We start from the raw sequence: 16184 nt of genomic DNA, 5'->3' as shown, positions 1-16184 counted from the left end.
CATGATATGAAGCTTACCACAAAGAATGGTAAGTGCAGTTAGAGGAATAACTATAGTAACAACTATCATGACAATGGTAGTGAGTGAGAGAAAGAATGCCTGTCTTGAATACAAGCAAGGGGCGGGGAAAGAAGGAATTAGGAGGCATTGGTGGTGGGAATGTTGCACTGGTGAAGGGGTTGTTCTTTTTTAAAACTAAAAACCAACCACAAACAAGTTTGGCATCATGGTGTTTAAATAAAGATATTAAAAAAATAAGAGTTTTAATTTCATGGAGCTGGAGCTATAGCACAGCAGTGAGGGCATTTGCTAAAAAATATATCTTTACTTATATAAGTATTTTTTAATATAAGATTCCATATTGGCTTGCAGCACTGTTACTGATACTGGCTCGCATACCTTACTAATACTTGCAGCATCTCCCCCTCTCTAGTTGAACACTCCCCTTCATCACAGTTGCTGCCCCCTTTCTATCTTATCTCCCAGAGCCCCCAACCTCAAGTGGCTGGCATGTTTCCTACTAAAGATCAGTTCTTGTGTTCTTTCCGTCATCTTTGGATAGTCATTATTCCACCATGTTTTTTCATTCCCACATGAAATCATTGTATCAGTCTCTCTCCCCCTAACCAACTTCACTCAGCATGACATTCTCCAGGTCCCTTCATATTGCACAAAATTGGCTAATTTTATCTTTTCTTATGTCAAGTGATATTCTGTTGTATATATGTACCAGTTTCTTTATCCAGTCATTTATTCTTGGGACACCTGGGTTGTTTTCAGATTACAAAAGTCTTTTCTCCACTTCGTTTCTGGGTCCTTGGGATTTATCCTAAGAAATAAAATTGCTGGATCAGCTGGAAGCTCAGTTCCTAGGCTCTCTCTTTTTTTTTTTTTTTTTTTAAGAAATGTTCATACTGTTTTCAAGAAAGTATGGAACATTCACTTCATTGCCACCAAGAGTGAATGAGGATCCCTTGTTCACTGTATCCACGCCAAAACCAGTTGTCCTTCCTGATATGTGTCAGTGTCTGTGGTGTGTGATGGTGTCTTATTATTCTGATTTACATTTCCCTAGTGATTTGCATTGTAGAGCTTTTTTTCATATCCTTTTTGGTCATTTACATTTCTCCTTTTTTTTTCTCCCACACTCCATACATTTCTTTTTTGAGGAAGTTTCTGTTCACATTTTCTCTCAGTTTTTGATAGTGTTGAATGTTTTTTTTTTCCCTTGCAAAATTCTACCAATGCCTTATATATCTTTATTATCCCCTTCTCAGATGAGTGATAGTCAAATAATTTTTCCATTAGGTTGTGTTTATATCCTGATTATCATTTCCTTAAGAGAAGCTTCTTATTTTAATGTAGCCCCATTTGTATATATTTACTGACTTGCTTGGTCAGTAGCATTTCATCTGTAAAGATTCCTTTAGCCTCAATGTCATGTAGAGTTCTGCCTCTGTTTTCCTCTATATTTCAGACCATACTGATTCAAGTGTAGTATCAAAGTCTTTAATTCATTTTAATTCAAATTTTCTGCATGATATTAGAAAGAGATCAGAATTCATTTCTGAGCATGTAGCTGACCACTTATCCCAACAGCAATCGTAGAACGGGCTTTTCTTGCTCCACTTATTACTTTTTGTTCCATTACTAAAGATTGATTGATCATAAATCTCAGGGTTTGTCTCAGGAAATTCAATTTTATTCCACTGACAAGAGGGTTTGTCTTTGTTGCAGTACCATGCTATTTTAATTACTATCATTTTGTAGCACAGTTTGAAGTTGGAGAAAAAATGGTGCTTCCCATCATCTTTTCCCCAAGAATAACTTCTGCTATTGGGGGATTAAGGGTGAGATATTATTCCAAATAAATTCCAGAAATGTTGATCTAGTCTTTGAAAATGTCATGGATATCCTTATAGGAACTTCACTGAATCTGTCTACTGCTCTGAGGAGTTTTGATAATGATAATTATTTTGGTAATATTAATCCTCCCAATCCACAATTAGTGAATGTGTTTCCATTTCTTCGTGTCCTCTTATGTCTTTAAGTAGTATTTTGCAGTTTTCTTTATATAGAGCTTTTACATGTTTAGTTAGCCTGCTTCTTAGTTACCTGATTTTCTGGAGCATCATCAAAAATCATATTGTTTTCTTAATATCTCTTTCTTCTATATCATTAGTTACTTATGTTCTGACTTTTCCAGTGCTTTAATAAAAAGGTCACTAACATTGTTTTTATTAGTCTTGAATCAATATTTCCAGCTTCACACCTGCTTCCTACCTGTTTTCCACACCTATCAAGCTCAGGCACTTCACAGGAATCTCTAGAAAAATAATACACATAGCCACATACTTTTCAATGAATTTAATTCATATAACACTCTGACTCTTGAACTGAAAGTTTTAGATATAAAGAATTAAAAGGCCTAGAATTTTGCATTTAAAAATAAACAAATGAACACAAGAAAAAAAGAAAATTGCTTACCCATCTACCAAAATAAATATTATGTGGTGTCTCTGGGATAGAGTTTGGATCCAAACCATAATCTTCCAAAATCGAAAATATATGCTGTGGCTTCTTTAAGTTGACTTTCCCTTCAAATGGAAGAAATTCAAGTGCCTAAAAAATAAAATTAATTCCTGACCAAAGTATTGCACCTAATTCAAGGTTGCCTCTCTGTTGTGGTACTTAAATTTGAGGACATTAAGACATGAGCTGGGGAAAATAACTGGAGAGAAGGTATTTCTCTCTTCATTTCCCTCCCAGCCTACAAAAAATTTTTTAATAAAGCAATTCTAACTTCCTATAAAAAATAAAATACACCCCTTTCTCAGAACCTGAGCAATTACCTCAGACTCTTGTTCCTGCACCCCTATAACAGATGGAGTGGGAACACTGCAGCCTATCTTGGGACGATGGAACCACTGTTTGGAGAAAACTTGGATCCTGATATTCCACTTGGAGGAAAATAGTTCAACTTTATGGCACCTGAATGAAAGGAGCCTTTATTGTATAAAGACACTGACTTGGGATTCATTTCCTGTGGTAGCATAGCTTGCTCTTTTCTGGCAACTATAAGGTCTGCTCATCTGCAGGTGGACATACTGGAAGTGGAATCTTAGTATGTAGATGCTTACAACCCAGTCATGTGGTTCTGAGTGCCCAATTCTTTCTAATATGTCTTTCCATTCAAATCCTATCTACCTCCTCTCTTTCTCTTCAATTTCCCATACATATGCCTATACAATACAACCACACACACACACACACACACACACACACACACACACACACACACACACACACACACACACGGCATTTGCAGCAACACAAAAAATAAAATAAAATAAAATATAAAATACACAAGACGTATACAATAATCCCTATCTGTAAGTCTAGGTATTCACAATGAATAGAACAAAAGTATTTTCACACAGCGTGGTATAAAATAAACACTTAGCTTGCATTCAACATTAAATGTCAAAAGTATCTATACTACATTAATCTCCTAATTTGGGGGCTTCTGCTAAATTTACTTACATCTATTCGTTGTATTTTTTCTTCTTGTGTCAATGTTTTATTAAATGTGTGAATTTTTATTTTATATGTAGAGTCTGAACGTAGAAATGGAGTCTAAAACAAAAGCAAACAGATCCTGTAAGTTTAGTTATTCTATAATACTTGCAGATTTATCTGTAAGAAACTACATTTTTTTTACGCACCATCTTTTCCACTGGATAGCTTCTAAGAGAACTATATAGCTCCTCTGGAGATTTTCCATGACCCCATAGTTCAAACATAGACCTAGGAAATAAATAACAGTACTAATCTCAGTCGATAGCTCATACAATCTTTGGTTCTTAACATTCCACTAAAGAATTTCCTATGTTGCCTATGAATGAAAGTATGTGTCCTGAAAACAAATATAGCTTAAGTTCAAATATATATAAGAACTTAATCTTATACCAAAGAGAATTCTACATAAGCCAATATTTTCCACACTTCCATCTTGTATTTATATATTCAAACACAAAATATCCAGTAAAAAGGAAGCTTAAGGATAACAGAAACTATTCATTTTTTTAAGCTGGCAGTTAAACATACAATTTAAATTTCAAATCTATATAGACAAATAGACATGACTTTATAGACACAAAATTTTCATATAATGCAAAACAATAAAAAGGAAATCAGTGACAAAATCTAGAAAATAGGCAGGATACGTGTCATTATATTAATTACAAAAATATAATAATGAGGACTAGAACAATAGCAGAGGGGATAGGATGTTTGCTTTGTACATGCAGATCGGGATTCAATCCCTGGTGTCCCATATGGTCCACCGATGCTACAATGAGTCATTTCTAAACACAAAGTCAGGAGTAACCTCTGCACAGTGCCGGGCAGACCCAAAAACCAAATTAATAATAACAACCAAATTTTGGGGCCAGCGAGGTGGCGCTAGAGGTAAGGTGTCTGCCTTGCAAGCGCTAGCCAAAGAAAGGACCATGGTTCAATCCCACGGTGTCCCATATGGTCCCCCCAAGCCAGGGGCAATTTCTGAGCGCTTAGCCAGGAGTAACCAAAAAAAAAAAAAAGAATAAAAAAAGAATAACAACCAAATTTCATCTACAAATAAAACAGTAAAACATGTTCCATAGAAATCTTATTTTTTTATCTTTACACTTCACCACTCTGTTCACATAACTAAAAATCAACAAGAACAAAGTTCTCTTCGTCTCAGGTTTTTTAATCTTTAGTTATAACATACATGTGACATCATAATGGTCATAATCTCATTCTCTTGCTTAATATAAAAATTTATTAAGTATTTCTGCCATTTCATTACTGGAATTCTTCCTTGAGATTCCAGCAATAACTCTCCTCTGATCTTCTACTACCATCCAGTGGCAAACAAATGGAACTGCAAGCTAAACTGAGCTCCCTCCCAAGAGCCAACCCTTCCTACACCAGCCAATACAGTAAAAAAGATGAAATGAGTTATGAGAAGTACAAAGTATGCTCATTCAGGAGAGCATTACAATTTTCTCTTACTTGGCACACACTGTCCGTTTCATTACATTTCTGGCAATATCTTCAGAGGGAATGGTAAGGATCCAAAAAGGAGACTGAAAGAAATAACAATATATAACTTACTTCTGAGTGATTTTTATGGCCTCATATGGTTTTATTCAAGAAGTCAATAAGAAAGGATTCCTATTTACTACTTTCAAGTAAAAATACCTGATTAACTCTTACAAAAATAAACTTATCCAATTAAAAGGCAAATTATCTTAGAAATTTTTATTAGTATAATATAATACAATGTAATAATTTTTATAAATGACCCCTTTCATGAAAATATCCATAAATTTAGGGATGTTTCAATTTCAATTTTGTGTTTATTTTGTTACATGGTTTGATCAAAAGAATTAATGCATGTTATACTGCAATACATAATTTCAAATTTTTCAAGTCATTCTTTATAATGATTTTTTAAAAATATCTAACTATTCGGGGCCGGAGAGATAGCTTGGAGGTAAGGCATTTGCCTTGCGAGCAGGAGGACGGTGGTTTGAATCCCGGCATCCCATATGGTTCCCTGAATCTGCCAGGAGCGATTTCTGAGCATAGAGCCAGGAGTAACCTCTGAGCACTGCTAGGTGTGACACCCCCTCAAAAAATAACTAACTATTCGATAATTTATTAGTACAGCCATCTCTTCTAAGTAGCCAGACCACCTGTAGGAGAAGTGAGAAATTCTCTCTGAAAAGGAAAATTACACATTAAGTTATCAATAATGGTTATTCCATCTAAGGAAAAAGGATTTCAGGTCCATGTTCAGGGGTTCCCAATCCTCTGTCTCAACATCCAAAATTACTGTCAGTTTGGGCAAGAGCAATAGTATAGCATCATGTGCTTGATCATGATTTGATCCCTGCACCTCTAGGAGTGATTCTAAGCACAACGAGGAGTAAGCCTTGATCACTGCCAAGTATGACCCAAAAACCAAACCAAACAAACAAAATTTACAGGCATTTCTCAATTTTTCTGAATAGCCTTTTGCTAGAACAAGAGGAAATCCAACATAATCTATCCCTCTCAGTTCATTACTCTGACCAAATTACATCCATATTCGTCTCTTTCAAACTCCCTCAATAAGTACAAAAGGCAGAGAAGTACAAAACCTGTCAATTTCCCCTAAATTATAAAATTTATTGTAAGACTCCAGTCTTTCTTCTTCTGATAATATACAATGCTCTAACAAAAAATTCAAAAACGATCCTAAAAGAAAGAAAATAGTGGTTTAAAAAAATTTTATTAGGAAAAATTTCAAAGTAGCCTTAATGAAATAAATCATTAGATCAGTGATGGTGACAGGGAAAATATTACATAGCCCTATTAGTACTGAAAGCTTTTATGGAGCAACATATGCTACAAATGAAAAAAACAAACCGTGTAAGTTCACAAGCAGTATTTATCCCTGACACTATTCCCAAATTATAAGTCATGTCAAGAATATGTGAATTGTGAATGTTGTTTGTTTTCCAAATTTTGTTAAATATGTTAAATACGTTTTAGAAAAACAAAGTTCATAAATCCACAATCATTTTATATGAACATTAACTTATAACATTGACTCTATCTACAAACTATATGATGCTAAATTCTTAGTTTTAATTCTAATTATACTTTTAAAACAAAAAAGGAGGGGCCGGGAAGGTGGCCCTAGAGGTAAGGGTCTGCCTTGCAAGCGCTAGCATAGGACGGACTGCAGTTCGATTCCCCCGGCATCCCATATGGTCCCCCCAAGCCAGGGCCGATATCTGAGCGCATAGCCAGGAGTAACCCCTGAGCGTCAAACGGGTGTAGCCCAAAAAAAAAAACAAAAAAAAACAAAAACAAAAACAAAAAAAAGCAGTCTTTTTCTCAATAATAGAACAGAAATTGGGTCATAGCTACTAAATTAAACCTAAAAATGAATGGGAATATAGTTCAAAAACAAAGTGCATGCCTACCATGTCTAAAATGCCAATTTAGAATCCTGAAACCCAAAAACATTCTAATTCCCCCACTTCTACCTCCTCCAATTCCCTTGTAAGAAAATTAACTGGTTAAATTAAAACCAGTAAGGGGCTGGAGAGATAGCATGGAGGTAAGGTGTTTGCCTTTCATGCAAAAGGTCATTGGTTCAAATCCTGGCATTCCATATGGTCCCCCGTGCCTGGCAGGGACTATTTCTGAGCAGATAGCCAGGAGTAACCCCTGAGCACTGCTGGGTGTGGCCCAAAAACAAAACAGAAACAAACAAAAAAATTAAAACCAATAAAATAAAAAATAAGACAAAAGAGAGGAGGGCTGGACGTTACAGACCACTTCATGAACCTCACCACAGAGAGTGATGAGTTTAGTTAGAGAAATAACTACACTGCGAACTATCCTAACAATGAGAATGTATGAGGGAAATAGAAAGCCTGTCTAGAGTATAGGCGGGGCGGGATGGGGTGGAGGGAGATTTGGGACATTGGTGGTAGGAATGCTGCACTGGTCATGGGGGGGTGTCCTCTTATATGACTGAAACCCAACCACAATCATGTTTTTAACCAAGGTGCTTAAATAAAAAATATTATTTTAAAAAAAGGAGTGAAATGATGTTCTACATGAGATTTTTAAGTGTTCAATGTTCATACATTGCAATAAAATAAATGAATACTGGGAGTAATTCTCAATTACTTTTCAAACTTCAACTTTCCCCCAGCCCCTAGAAAGTCACAAGAAAACACATGAATTTAAGTACGAGATTTGCTATTTTCTTCATATCCAAAGTTCTGTTCATAAATGTGTTATATATGTTCTAATAAAAAATTAAACTGCAACTTACCTTCCCATAAGTTTCTTGACTACTTGTGAACTGTCCCCCGAAAAGTGAGAGCAAAGATTTTATTTCCTATATTGAAAAGAGCATACAGAAAGTATTTTAATGTAGGGAAGTCAAAATAATTTAACATTGGGAATTCACCAATGTGATAAAATATCATAAAATAAATGAAAAAGAGTGAAATGATGGCGGCAGAGCCGAGGACAGACTGTGTTTCAATCCCCTGGCATCCAATATGGTAGTCCGTGCCAGAAGCGATTTCTGAGTGCATAGCCAGGAGTAACCCCTGAGCGTCACCAGGTGTGGCCCAAAAAAACAAACAAAAAAAAAAAGTAGGGAAATGATGTTCTACATGAGATATTCAAGTGCTCAGTGTTCATACCTCGCAAATTACACATCTAGGTCCTGAGAAAACTTTATAATAACATCTAAATTAATTTTTGTCATCCTAGACAACTATATCAACAAATGACTTAATGAAAATAATGACCTGGCTTTAAAAATAAAATCTGAAACTGCTAAAACTGCATATTTGATAAATTGATAAATAAAAATAAGTATAGGTTATTCGATGATTAGAAAACAAATGGTTAACTGAGGAAGAAGCACTAGTTATCAAGTTATTGTAAATTAGCTTCTCTTCTTCCTAGACAAAATTGCTGAAATAGGGGGCCGGCGAGGTGGCGCTAGAGGTAAGGTGTCTGCCTTGCAAGCGCTAGCCAAGGAAGGACTGCAGTTCGATCCCCCAGCATCCCATATGGTCCCCCCAAGCCAGGGGCAATTTCTGAGTGCTTAGCCAGGAGTAACCCCTGAGCAAACGGGTGTGGCCCAAAAAGCCAAAAAAAAAAAAATTTGCTGAAACAGAACAATAGCTATTTAAAAAAATAGTAAAGCTGAAATCTATCCAGACAGAACATAGATTCTATGACATAACCACTTTATAGTAATATATACAGATGATTGCAAAATGATATGGATTATACTATTAATAAGTTATGTCATAAAATAGAAGAATATATTCCTGTGATTTCTTATGAACAAGACAGCCTAATGAGATGGCATCCCTATTTCTATAATTCTTTTCACCAACTAGAAGAGACATTTAACACCATGCATATTCATGAGTCACCAAAACCTGTAAAGAAATTATACCCAGAGAAGTGCCCTTTTTTTGTTGTTTCTTTTGTCAAAACATACCTTTAAAATTTATTTTATTTTTGGTTTTTGGACCACACCTGGAAGAGCTCAGGTATTATTCTTGACTCTGTTCTCAAGGATCACTCCTGGAGGTCTTGAGGGTTCATATAGGGTGCTGGAGATTGAACCCAGGTCAGCTGCATGCCCCAAAAACTAAACTTGCAAGGAACTTGGAAAGTGTATGTATGTATGTATGTATGTATGTATGTATGTATGTATGTAATTTTTTTTTTTTTTTGGTTTTTGGGTCACACCGGCAGCTCTCAGAGGTTACTCCTGGCTCTATGCTCAGAAATCACCCCCAGCAGGGTTGGGGGACCATATGGGATGCCAGGATTTGAACCATCATCATTCTGCATGCAAGGCAAATGCTTTACTGCTGTGCTGTCTCTCCAGTCCCTGGAAAGCATATTTAGTTTTAGCAAGGATAGCATGAGAGAGTACAATTTAGATAATGTTAGATAAAGATTTGATAACACATTGGGATCGGAGAGATAGCACAGCAGTGTTTGCCTTGCAAGCAGCCGATCCAGGACCTAAGATGGTGGTTCAAATCCTGGTGTTCCATATGGTCCCCATGACTGCCAGGAGCTATTTCTGAGCAGGTAACCAGGAGTAAGCTCTGAGCACTGCCGGGTGTGGCCCCAAAACCAAAAACCAAAAAAAAAAAAAAAAAAAAAAAAAAGATTTGATAACACTCTCGCATATCTGAACCCTAAGTTAGACCAACAACAGTTTGCTATTTTCAGCTCTATCAAAAGTATATATGTGGTTTAATGCAAGAAACTTAATTCCAGATCCAAGAGAATACAAGCAGGTTAAGAAGCCTGCCTTAAATGATATCAATCCCTAGTTAATCCCTGGACCTCCAGGGATTCCTGACTCCTGAATCAGGAATAGTCCTTGAGTTGTTGTGTGGCCCCCAAAACAAATAAACCAAACAAACACACCAAAAAAACAACCCAATTTCTTTCAGTTCTCTCATCTTGAAACAGGAACCAGCTCAAAGATAGAGATCTCTGCTCTGCAAAATCAGGGGGAAAGTCAGCTCCTTTTTAAAAAAATAATATCTTTTTTTTTTTTTTTGGTTTTTGGGCCACACCCAGTAACGCTCAGGGGTTACTCCTGGCTATGTGCTCAGAAGTTGCTCCTGGCTTGGGGGACCATATGGGACACCGGGGGATCGAACCGCGGTCAGTCTAAGGCTAGCGCAGGCAAGACAGGCACCTTACCTTTAGCGCCACCGCCCGGCCCCCAAATAATATCTTTATATGATTATTTTTATCTAAGTCCACTCTAACCCTCAGGGACCACACATAGAACACCCCCGAGCAACTCTGCACCAGCTTCTACCCCACATATAGGATTTGGGACCCAAGAGTTGCTGCCAGTTTAAATTCCTCCAGCCAGTTATACTGATCACACCAGAAATCCTCCACTTCTGCCTTGCCCTTCCCCCACAACCAAAGAAAAGTCAGTCCCCATTCTCAGGGACATATGGACTCCCCCACTACTAAAAGACATGTACCCATCTGACACACTCTAAAAGCAGGTAGGAAACCACGGTTATTATCATCTCTGTGGCAGGCTAGCCCATAAAAGTCCTGGTAACTGAAAGAGAGTAACTAGAACTACATGTTCTTGTCCTACTGAAATGCCTTACAGGTTTAAAATGGATTTTAGAAGTATTGGAGAGAATTTCCCAAAACTGCAAAAAACCTGAACATATCATCACAAACAAGGAAACCTAAATAATTAAAAATATCCCCTAGGGACCAGAGCAACAGCACAGAGGTAGGTCATTTACCTTGCACACAGCATATTCAGGAAGACCTGGTTCAATCCCTGGAATCTCATATAGTACCCGCTAGCCAGGAGCGATTTCTGAGTGCATAGCCAGGAGTAACCCCTGAATGTCATGGGGTGTGGCCCAAACCCCCCCAAAAAATCCCCTAGACTTCAAACAACAGCTGGTGGGCTACATGTGGCCCACCCAGGACATTTTTCCTGCCTACCAGGAACATTTGCCACCACTGCCTGTCCTGCTTAGCCACTGACTCATCCTGGGCCTGCAGTGTGCCTGTGTGGAATGTGTACTGCACTCTCTGACTCCATTCTTCTCTCTGTCTCTCGACTCCTCCTCTCAGTTTCAGGCATGGATCCTCAAATTATGAGCCACCAAAAAGCAGGATATAGTTCCCATTGCAATATTGATATTTGTTGATTTAACTTTACTGGTTCTTCATTTTAAATATTGTATTTGTACCTGCTTTGGGTTTTTTAATTCAAAATAAGGTATTGCGGTGTGCATAGGAATTGGTTTATAGCTTTTTAAAAAGTATAGTACAGCCCTCTAACTGTCTGAGGGACAGTGAACTGGCCCTCTATTTAAAACCTCTGCCCTAGTTTGAGGATCCCTACACTCGATTGAAAAGGAGGGACAAGCTCCTGCCCTGTTAAAGCCAAGCCTGCTGCCTCCATCACACAGAATGACAATTTTCCCAATGACCCTGCCTCCTCACCTCTCTACCATTCCCTTCAGGGACACCAACCTGACCAGACTTCAGGTACACCAGTCTTTGGGTTGATATCACAAAGCTTTATGGAGCAAATGTGTGCAGCCATCCCTGTATCTTCCGTTTTCCAAGAAGTCTGGCAAATGTACACATTCCTAAAAGTTGCAGTGTCAGTAATAGTACTTTGAATTTCAGGAAACTTCATTATTTGATGCTGGCATTCCTTTAGGAATACATCAGTTTAACAAAATGAATAGTTAATGGGAGCTTACTTAACCTTCCACCATTGTATTAATGACTGCATTGAAGATATAATTTTTACAAATGTGCTTGCTAGTATACTTTTTTCTTTCTTTTTTTAAACTCTTCTTTTTCATTTTTCCTTTCTATTTTCAATACCTTTGTTTCCACTTATCTGGAAACAAATGTATTATGGTCAACTATGTCAACTATGTGATGCATTTTCTTTAATAAAGTAAAAAAAAAATCCCTTAGACTAAAAACTCTAGTACAAATGGGCTCACTGTTGAGGTGACCTTCAAGAAAGACTTATCATATTTTTTGCTTTATAAGATGCACCTGAGCATAAATGCATAGTTTTTAAACAAGGAAAACAAGAAAAAAATATTCTAAAGCAAATGGTGTAACATGAGATGCCATCAGGATATGGCATCCCATAGGTTCCCTGAACCAGGAGCAATTTCTGAGCACAGAGCCAAGAGTAACTTAACCCCTGAGTGCCACAGAGTGTGGCCAAAAACAAAACTAAACTAAACAGAAACAAAAAACCATACTGTACAACAAATTTCACAATGGAAAAACTACACAGAACTCTACGACACCTTGTGACTAAAGAAGCTAGTTCTGGAGACCCAACCAACACCTGCCACCAACATAACTCTTTCTGATCAGGACATTAGAGCAGAAATGTTACAAATATTCAACAAACAGAGAAAGGATGGAAAGAGCAACCCAGAAGAATCAAGTGGATAGGAGAGCAGACATGAGAAAACTTCAAATAGAACATAGTAGGTGAAACGAAAACCTTACTGGAGCCGGAGAGACAGCACAGCGATAGGGCATTTGCCTTGCATGTGGCTGACCCAGGAGGAACCTCGTTCAAATACCGGTCTCCCATATGGTCCCCCAAGCCCCGAGTGATTTCTGAGCACAGAGCCAGGATTAACCCCCAAGTGCCACCAGGTGTGGCCCACAAACCAATAATCAATCAATAAATAAAGTTTAACAAAAACCCTGCTATTTCTTGGTTTCAAAGAGTTAGAAGCGCCATTAAATCAATATAAAATTTGCAAATTCCTTGCAATCACTTCAAAATACCACCTGACCAACTACCCAACACTGTAGTCCCACTTCCTGTTGCTTCATCCTTCCTCTGCTCCTAGCCCATATCCCAAAACCCATCAGCCATTATTCTGTGCCTTTACACTTGATTTTAGAATAGGAATAGAATAGAATAGAATAGAATAGAATAGAATAGAATAGAATAGAATAGAATAGAATAGAATAGAAATGGGGTCTCAGGGACTAGAGCGGTGACACAAGCGGTAAGACGCTAGCTAGCCTAGGACGGACAGCGGGTTCGATCCCCCAGCGTCTCATATAGTCCCCAAAGCCAGGAGCCCTTTCTGAGCACATAGCCAGGAGTAAACCCTGAGCATTATCGGGTATGGCCCCCCAAAAAAGAAATGGGGTCTCAGTCATCTTTTACCCAGAAAATGTCTCTGCTAAAAATTAAGATATAATTAAAATATCATTTCCTCCAGGAAAGTATACTCTGGCATTCCTATCATTCACAAAGCACCTCCCTGGAAAAACATCACTGTCAATAAATGTCACAATTTTTCCTTTATAACCCTTCAGACCAACAAATTGAGAAAAATCACAAGATCTTGGGGTTGGAGTGATGGCGCAGCAGTAGGGAGTTTGCCCTGCACACAGCTGACCCAGGACAGACCGTGGTTCAATCCCCTGGCGTTCTATATGGTCCCGGAACCAGAAGCATTTTCTGAGCGCATAGCCAGGGGTAACCCCTGAGCATCACTGGGAATGGGCCAAAAAAAAAAAAAGAATAAAAAATCACAAGATGTTGACACTGTTACAAATGCATTATCTTCATCCTTAGCTGAATTTTCTCGAGTGCTTCAAAACCTCTATCATCTCTACCCAATTGTCAGCACATTCTTTCGCTCTCAAATACTTTTACTATTTTACTATTTTCTTCAATTCTCCAAATAATTAAGCCCTGATCCCTCAAGAAATAATCTTAGGCTAGCGGAATAGTACAGGGATTATGGAATTCCTCTTACACAGCTCTGACTCTGGTTGGATCCCTAGCATACAGGTTTCCTCAAGCATCAGAAGTGATCTCTGAAGAGACAGGAGTATGACCTAAGCACAACATCTGCTTTCTTTCTGTCGCTTTGTTATGTTTAGTAATGCAGTAAGAATGGATGCTCTAATAGTTCTTATTTACTTATTTCTGTGCTTGGTCTAGCTGACTCCGATTTTACCTTCTGCTTACAAATTCAAGCTTCCTTGATGGAAGCAACCTGAAAGGTAACCATCCCAGCCCTCAGGTGATTTGGATCCTCCTTCTACCTGCTTTCATTTCCCTGTACATCTAGCACTGCTCTTATAGAAGTAATTTCATAAAATTAGTTACATATCTGTTCAGTTCTTAACCTAAATAGCATTCACTTTGAAGACAGAAACTCTCATTACGCTAAAAATGTTGCTTGAATCAGTAGTTATTTTTCAACCCCTTCCCTGCCCACCCACTTCCCCACCATCCTACTTACCACTACTCCCTATACCCTCCGTTTACAGAATCCGACCGGCATATTCTACATTGAAAACGACAGTGCAGGAGCCAGAGCTCTGGTACAGAGGGTAGGACTCTTGCTTGCAAGAGGTCCACCTGGGTTCAATACGTAGCACCCCAAATAGTCCTCCAGGCCCTGGAGTAGGAGTTATCCCTAAGCACCACCGGGTGTGGTCCAAAGAAGATAAAGAAATGGATAATGTACTAAGTATGATTCCATTGTGGAGACTCTCTCTCTGCCCTAGGCTAGATGAAGAATTCTGCCTGATCTAAAAAGGCTGCAGAGAATTTACTTAGAATCAGAACTATGTGCACAATCGAATTAGAATTTAAAACACACACACACAAATTCTAATTGTCCAAATTGTCTAATTTCTAATTGTCTAAAGAATTGATTTACAAAGGGGAAGAATTGATTTATCAGCAATTGTGCTTAATTAGACAAGTCCACTGTACTCTCTGGCGACTGAGCTGGCAGACACAATCATCCTGATCCATCCATACTTGGCTCAAGGAGCTATAGTTTAGATCTCTATGTTTGTCTTGGAAATCTATACAACCCTGTAGATATAAGGAGACACGATATGGATGGAAAATATGTTGAGTTATGTATACAAGAGCTTTCATGTAATAATTGCTTAACAAAAAAGTATTTGGCCATTGCTAAATCTTAATGTTTAAAATAATAAATTGGCTAGTATCAAAAAAAAATCTGCAGGAATAAATTTCAATTCCTGGCTTGCGGGACTTAACTAGAGGATGCAAAGATCTACCTCGTAGACTTTAGCACACTTTGTTCTCTAACTCGGGGTCCTTCCAGCAGCCGAGGGGACTGTTCCCCCGAGACCGAGACAGCCCGGGGAAGCAACAATCCATGGCCCCAGACCCCGAGTGCTGAGGCGGAGCGGATCGCCTAGCTACCCGCACACCGACACCCCCGCACCGCGCCATCTATTCGCGTCGTAGGTCGTGGAGGGCGAAGCGACCTCACCGGCAGGCGGAACTCCAGGTGCTCCTGTGCCATGAGCAGCAGGTACCTGTTCAGGGGACCCGACAGCGCCATGGCAGCAGCTCGAAGTACGCGTGCGCGGCGCACACGGTGCACTGCCGCTCGGGAGCGCTCAGAGCCTTTCCCACTAGGGCGGAGCTTAAGGGGCCGGAAGTGGAAATAGCGTAAGAAGGAGTTTCCCATGCAAGTGTTTTCCGGGTGAGTTCCTAGTCCGGAGAGGAAGGTTCACTTCTGAAACCCGGCCTAGTAGCAATGGTGCCCTTCCTGCTTGTAGAGTTGTAGAAAAAGTACTTTCGGGTGTGAATCGCTTCCTTGTCATTCATAAGAGTTGAGAACTTCGATCTATAAAAACCTGCACGCACAGGGATGAAAGTCTCTATTGATCATTGCCAAATTGGAAACAACCTGAATGAATCGACATGAGACACCCAGATAATAGTTTTCCGTTCTAAAAAGAGATGGACTATCAAGTCATGAAAAATATATATAAACAACCTTAACATGTTGTTAAAATCTTGATATGTTGTGTATAATCTAACCTGAAAAGACTATATAGATTGACTGATCCAACTCTGTTAAAGTCTGGAAAAGGCAAATTTGCGCTAAGGAGGACTTTTAAGCAATGAAAATACTAAGAAATCAGTGATGGACCTATTTTTCCAAACAGAAAGTTAAATACAAACGTGAGTCCTAAAATAAGCTATGAATTTTGGGTGATCCTGAGGTGTCAATTCAGAC

At 38.5% G+C, this 16184-nt stretch overlaps 1 protein-coding gene and 1 non-coding gene across 3 annotated transcripts in view; one reads left to right on the top strand and one right to left on the bottom strand.

The window, feature by feature from the left end:
- TRMT11 (tRNA methyltransferase 11 homolog) overlaps positions 1-15536 on the bottom strand; it is a 74387-nt gene extending 58851 nt beyond the window's left edge. Inside the window, exons 1-6 of one of the 2 annotated variants that reach the window (XM_049771140.1) lie at positions 15429-15536; positions 7886-7951; positions 5059-5132; positions 3726-3807; positions 3544-3636; positions 2488-2622 (exon numbers count right to left, since the gene is read on the bottom strand). In XM_049771140.1, the coding sequence (XP_049627097.1) occupies positions 2488-2622; positions 3544-3636; positions 3726-3807; positions 5059-5132; positions 7886-7951; positions 15429-15500 (522 nt within the window). In that variant the 5' untranslated portion in view covers positions 15501-15536. Of the gene's footprint in view, positions 1-730; positions 751-2487; positions 2623-3543; positions 3637-3725; positions 3808-5058; positions 5133-7885; positions 7952-15428 lie in introns of those variants that run through there. The other variant, XM_049771141.1, reaches the window with a different exon arrangement.
- On the top strand, positions 2645-2778 carry LOC126007716 (small nucleolar RNA SNORA36 family). The gene has a single exon (XR_007495209.1). It is a non-coding gene; the product is annotated as a small nucleolar RNA SNORA36 family (small nucleolar RNA).
- Positions 15537-16184: the final 648 nt, after the last annotated feature.

Source organism: Suncus etruscus, chromosome 4 (genome assembly GCF_024139225.1).
Source record: "Suncus etruscus isolate mSunEtr1 chromosome 4, mSunEtr1.pri.cur, whole genome shotgun sequence".
In the NCBI taxonomy this organism is placed as follows: Eukaryota; Metazoa; Chordata; class Mammalia; order Eulipotyphla; family Soricidae; genus Suncus; species Suncus etruscus.
Note: the sequence above shows the minus strand (reverse complement) of the source record. Positions and strands in the feature narration are given on the sequence as shown.